This window comes from Neophocaena asiaeorientalis, unplaced genomic scaffold (assembly GCF_003031525.2).
Source record: "Neophocaena asiaeorientalis asiaeorientalis breed wild unplaced genomic scaffold, Neophocaena_asiaeorientalis_V1.1 scaffold327, whole genome shotgun sequence".
Lineage (NCBI taxonomy): Eukaryota > Metazoa > Chordata > Mammalia > Artiodactyla > Phocoenidae > Neophocaena > Neophocaena asiaeorientalis.
In genome coordinates, this window is record NW_020174560.1 from 8,986,333 (window position 1) to 8,993,116 (window position 6,784).

General features: G+C 34.5%; 1 protein-coding gene across 1 annotated transcript in view; it reads right to left on the reverse strand.

Moving 5' to 3' along the window:
• The window catches only part of AP2B1 (adaptor related protein complex 2 subunit beta 1), a 93,096-nt gene that overhangs the window by 66,210 nt on the left and 20,102 nt on the right, over positions 1 to 6,784 (reverse strand). The window contains 1 exon segment of the mRNA XM_024757552.1: positions 1,287 to 1,406. Coding sequence (XP_024613320.1) covers positions 1,287 to 1,406 — 120 coding nt within the window.

Consider the following 6,784-nt stretch of genomic DNA (forward strand, 5'->3'; position numbering starts at 1 on the left):
GCGATCTTCCCGGACCGGGGCACAAACCTGTGTCCCCTGCATCGGCAGGCAGACTCTCAACCACTGCGCCACCAGGGAAGCCCGGCTAATATAGTTTTAAACATCAGAATGAAATTGTATAATAAATGAGATATGGACAACTGAATAATACACTTAATTGTTTGCCCTATTTCCACTGATTAAACCAGGTTCTCGATAATGCTTTCTTAAAATTAAACTATCATAATCCCTCAGTAATACAAACCAGAAATGGACACATTTCTTTACCAAGCATATTAAGATATACACCTCCCCACTTAATCAAGAAGTTTAGAAACCCAACCCTCCTCTTTCCTGGGAGAGTGGTAAAAGTATATGATCCTTTTTCCAAAAATACCATTTCTAGAATTCAAAAAAAAAATATATATATATACAGTATATATAATGCTTAATAAACCACTACCTTATTAAAATATTTCTTCTAATTCTGAGTCCACCACTAAGCTAACTAACTGTAAGTCACTTCATTTCACATTATCTTTAACGATAATCAGAAGCCTTAGCACAGTTCATCTCTATGATTATAAGGTAAAATGAGATTTAGGATGCTTATAAGATCTGCTCTTATTTCACTCTTTCAGATTCCTTAATTGTTTGCCTTCAAAAGCAAATCTGAAAAAGTATTTTTGTTTCATAACTAAGAGGCCTCAATGTGAAAATTTTTGTGGAGTGAAAATGTAGATTTTGTATATCTTAATGGAAGCAGCTACAATACTTCAGAAAAAGCCTGAAACTCTGACAGTTTATTGTTGCATGTGCTATAATTTTCTACAAGTACTAGGTAACATACTAAGTGAGTAGTGAAGCTGTCACCTCCCTGGCTTTTACAGTAAGGTGACCATATAATTTATTATTCAAACTGAGACGTTTCTGAGAGTGAAAAGGGGCACAATTATTAATTATGCCTGGTAAGAGGCATAAAATGGATTATGCCCAGACAACGTGGAATATATGGGTATCCTTATTTAACAGTAACTTCATCACCAAAGAATCTGGCTAACTTTAATATATGCCAATTGACAATGCATATTCAGACAGAGCTTCAATTCTTCTCAAAGTGATAAAGCAGAGTGAAAAATCAGATTTTAATCCTTGTGCTAACCAACTTATATGTTTCTGATTTTTAATAAAGTATTCAATTATGACCAGTTACTTTACAAAGACTAATTCTTACCTAGCCAACCTCAAAGTGCCTTACTTAAACATTTCCTAAATGATCTAAGGAAGAGGGGCAGAAGTATCTGGACGTACTTGTTGGGATATTTGCGGAAGATATCCCTGATGACAACAATCGCCTCTTGGACCACATAATTTACTTTGGTTTGGATGAGATCAAGCAATGTGCTTACACAGCGCTCTGCAGATTGCTGCAGAGAGGAACATAATGAGAAGTCAGATGATCTATCCAATAACACAACCTCAACATAAAAAATATTTTTTTTGGAACATTCAGGTGTATGAACTAAACTAGACTAAAAGATGAGGCACTTAATTTGACCACACTATACTAGAGGCTGGGTTATCTGATGGAGATATACAGAAGTTCTAGATATACTCCAAATTTTACTCATTACAAGAAACAGTTCAAGTGAAAAAAATCATCTTGGATAGCCAGGATGACAGAAATGAGAAGAAAGCATAAGTCAAGGTAGAAGGAAAGAATAAGAATGAAAGAATAAGCCAAGCGAAGAGGTCTCTATCTGCAGTTCATGAATGAGCACAGACAGAAGGCATCTTTAAACCTCTTGAAATGAAACTGCCAAATTTCATTTGTGCACACAAGCATATTTTCCTGGGAGAAGGTTTGCAGTTTTCATTATATTTTCAAAGTTCTCTGTGACTCAAAACACTCTAAGAAAAATTTGCCATCTTCTGGGCTATATAACTGCAAGTCTATGGCCTTAGATAAACTGCAATTTTCCACAGCCTATGTATGGTCTATAAAGTAGAATTTAATCTATTAGTCTTTTATTAATGAAGGGAATATGGAAGAATACAAGTGACAAAACTAATGTATTGAAACAATAAGTCATAGTTTTTAAAAGGGTTCCAGAAGAGAGATCCTAAAAACCAAGGACTGATTTATCATATATTACAATGTATTATGATGGGTCATTCCATTATATGCCTCCTGATAAGATGCAATAGGAAATTCACAGCAGCATCTAAGAGGTATTCTTGCCAAAAACACTGAATATTACCAAGCCTCTAGATTTAATTTTCTAAAGGGGATGAAGGAATGAGATAAACAACATCACTAAAATACTATCAGCCAAATCTAGATTCTGCAAAATTCTACAAGCCTAATGAGCTAGTCCTTTCAATAAATGGCACCCAAATAAATAAGTAAAGACTTAAGAGACATATTAACCAAATGCAATGTATAGCTAGCTCTTGTTTAGATTTTGATTTGAACAAGGCAACTGTTCTAATAAGATCATATCTGAGATCTGCATTAAAATATAACAGTAACCCACTCCCTTGAAGGGGGAGGGAGAGGGAGATCAAATGGGGACAGCAATGTGTTGATGTTTGTTCAAGATGGATGGTGGGTATATGAGAGCTCATTAATTAATTTTACCTTAGTGTATACCTAAAAATTTCTGTAATAAAATCTTTTAAAGGTACTATAATTTAAACCATTTCAAGCAATATAACGAAAACAAAATTGCATCTTGAGGTTATTTATATGAGGTCATATATATGATGATTCTGTTCTCTTTTATTATTGTAGTTTTCCCATTTTTGAATTCTATTTTATTCATTTTCAACTAGTTATTTCCTGTGCTGTTATTACAACAGCAAAACAGTTGGGAAATATAAAAGTTATGATAAATTATAAAGCATGTAAGGGTTAAATTATCAAATTAGATAGTACAAATAAAGTACTCAGCATTAAGGCTTGATAGAAAGCTAACATTTACTGAACCCTTAGTTTCATTATTATAATAAAGATAAACAAAAGGCCATCTCCCATGATTCATCAATATTCAAAAACAATTAAGTCTAGGATAGTAATTTTCAAGCAAATTGTCATCTCACCTATATTGCTTTTGATTAAATTTTAAAAACACCATTAAAGCGGTATGGCAGAGGAACAAAAGTAAATATCCAATCATTGTATATACAAAGTAAGTCCAGAAACAGAGAAAGGCATACAGACATGTAAAATTTAGTATATGATAAAGGCAACATTTCATAACAGTAAGGAAAGGATGAATTGTTCTGGTGTTTGATCCCCACACTCTTATCTTTAACCAAACCATTGCCATTAAAGTAGAAAATAAAAGTGAATTTTATATAACTTTGAAGTGAAGCACACTTTTCTAGGTGATCCACTAAAGATATCATTGGGAGAGGGACTTCCCTGGTGGCTCGGTGGTTAAGAATCCACCTGCCAATGCAGGGGACACGGGTTCGAGCCCTGGTCCAGGAAGATCCCACATGCCACAGAGCAACTAAGCCCGTGACCACAACTACTGAGCCTGTACTCTAGAGCCCACGAGCCAAAACTACTGAGCCTGCATGCCCCAACTACTGAAGCCCGAGCACCTAGAGCCTATGCTCTGCAACAAGAGAAGCCACCGCAAGGAGAAGCCTGTGCACCGCGACGAAGAGTAGCCCCCACTCTCCGCAACTAGAGAAGGCCCACACACAGCAACGAAGACCCAATGCAGCCCAAAATAAATAAATAAATAAATTTATTATTTTTTTAAAAAAAGATACCATTGAGAGAAAATGGATAGAACTCAGTACATAAGGAAATGCAAAGTCCTATGCATCAAGAAGTCAAATGAAATCAAAAGGAAAATAATTGGGAAAATAACTATTAATGAAATGAAGGGGTATTAAATGAATTAATACCTTTAATTAATTATAAAAAACTTTAAAAAATCAATGTGGAAAAGATAACACATTGAAAAAAGATACACATGCCATGAAAAAGCAATTCCAAATGGCTAAGCGTAATGAAAAAAATGTCACCTCAACTAGAGATCAAAGATTTAGCTACAAGGATCCTCCTTATAACCATTATTTGGAAAAAGAGCAGAAACAACTTTAAGGTCCATACAGGAAGGGAAAGGCTAAATAATTATGAAGCAATCACACAGTATGTCTACAAACCACTAAAAATGATGTAAAATATTATCAGTAACATGGGAAAATGTCCATGTATAATAAGCAAAAAAAGTAGACTACAAAACATAATAGCATTTGTAGAATGATCTCGTTTTTGTAAAAAACACACCTGTTTATGGAGGACTATGTAAACAAAGACTTAAAATCATGTCCACAACATCTCTGGAAGGGTAGAACAGGGGTAGGAGAAAGCAGAGTGTTCTACTTTTAACTTGTCTTTTTTAATAATTTTATGTAGTAAATACATATGCTTTTTGTTTGCATAAGACATAAGTCAGTACCTTATCTTGAGCTACAAAAATGAGAAACGGTAAACACCAAAGAACAGAAGAGTGGGAAGTGAGGAATACCTTAAATTAGTGACTTAATCTCTCTCAAACAAAACCAAACACATAAATAAATCTCGCAAACAAAATCATCTTATTTGTAAGAAAAGGAGGGCAGGGATTTATTTCCTCCTTAAAGAAACAGGTATACACTGTAATATATACAGCTTTAAATCTGTCAATCATACCTCAATAAAGCTGGAAACTAGAGAAAGCCCACACACAGCAACGAAGATCCAATGCAGCACCCAATAAATAAATAAATAAATAAATTTATTATTTTTTAAAAAAAGATACCATTGAGAGAAAATGGATAGAACTCACTACGTAAGGAAATGCAAACTCCTATGCATCAAGAAGTCAAATGAAATCAAAAGGAAAATAACTATTAATGAAATGAAGGGGTATTAAATGAATTAATACCTTTAATTAATTATTTAAAAAATCAATGTGGAAAAGATAACACATTGAAAAAAGATACACATGCCATGAAAAAGCAATTCCAAATGGCTAAGCGTAATGAAAAAAATGTCACCTCAACTAGAGATCAAAGATTTAGCTACAAGGATCCTCCTTATAACCATTATTTGGAAAAAGAGCAGAAATAACTTTAAGGTCCATACAGGAAGGGAAAGGCTAAATAATTATGAAGCAATCACACAGTATGTCTACAAACCACTAAAAATGATGTAAAATATTATCAGTAACATGGGAAAATGTCCATGTATAATAAGCAAAAAAAGTAGACTACAAAACATAATAGCATTTGTAGAATGATCTCGTTTTTGTAAAAAACACACCTGTTTATGGAGGACTATGTAAACAAAGACTTAAAATCATGTCCACAACATCTCTGGAAGGGTAGAACAGGGGTAGGAGAAAGCAGAGTGTTCTACTTTTAACTTGTCTTTTTTAATAATTTTATGTAGTAAATACATATGCTTTTTGTTTGCATAAGACATAAGTCAGTACCTTATCTTGAGCTACAAAAATGAGAAACGGTAAACACCAAAGAACAGAAGAGTGGGAAGTGAGGAATACCTTAACTTAGTGACTTAATCTCTCTCAAACAAAACCAAACATATAAATAAATCTCGCAAACAAAATCATTTTATTTGTAAGAAAAGGAGGGCAGGGGTTTATCTCCTCCTTAAAGAAACAGGTATACACTGTAATATATACAGCTTTAAATCTGTCAGTCATACCTCAATAAAGCTGGAGGTGGGGTGAAGAGTAAAATCTATTCAAAAACAACCAAACAAAAAAGAACAGGCAAAAGTTACTGAAAAAACAGTACTCTGAAATTGCTTTTTCAGTGGTATTTATTGACTCAATGGCTTATGCTTAATCTTTAACCTAACCAACTTAATATGATAAAATTATACACTTTTTTCACCTCAGGATACTTAAAGCAACAAGGAAACACCTGCACTTACAGTCATGATAAAAAACAACTCCAACTCTTAACACCCAAATTTTACAATAGGCCCTGTTATCTTAGCTAAGCACTAAACTAAAATTCTTTTTTTCTCATCTGTCATATCTTTGAAACCAACTACACATTAAAAAAGGGTCAGATGCCCTGAGAGAAAAGCAGCAGCTCAGTCTGGAAGCTACAGAGAAAGGCTATTACAATTCCCTCGCTGGTTCTTGCCCTTGTCCCATGGATAGGTTAGTTAAAAACAGGCAATCACTGCCTCTCCTGCCCCAACAACTGTGTCTGGACTAGGCAACTCTTTCCAACTAATAACTTTCATGATTTAACCAGTTCTAAGAAAAGTTCTTAGGCAAATCCAGGTAACTGGAGATAAGAGAACACTATCTAAAAGGCAGGATTCCTGAAGGCTGATCTTAAGCTTCCAAAGGAAGTTCATTCCTCACACACTCATATTCCCACCAGGGCACCCTGAATCAAAGGAAGAAGTGAGAGCCACCATTCATCTCTTCCGGAAGATGATGGATAACTTTTCCAGTTAGTCACAATAGACGGTACTAACAGCCGCTAGGAATCTAGATGCTTTGAGAACACTTTCTAGTAATTCCAGGGATAGAAAAATCTCTTTAACTTTGGAATGAGACTCTTCGCAAGAGCACTGTCAGAGAGGTTATTAAGACAATGACATTCTGGCAGTGAAAAGCACAAAATGACTCTTCTGCTACCAAAATAGCTCTGAAAATTGTCTGCATTAATACCACAAGCAGGTGGCTATTCCACAATGAGAAAAGAAAAAGAAAAAAGTTAAGTAGTGGTGGTAAGTTAAGAAGTGTGGTAGTAAAAA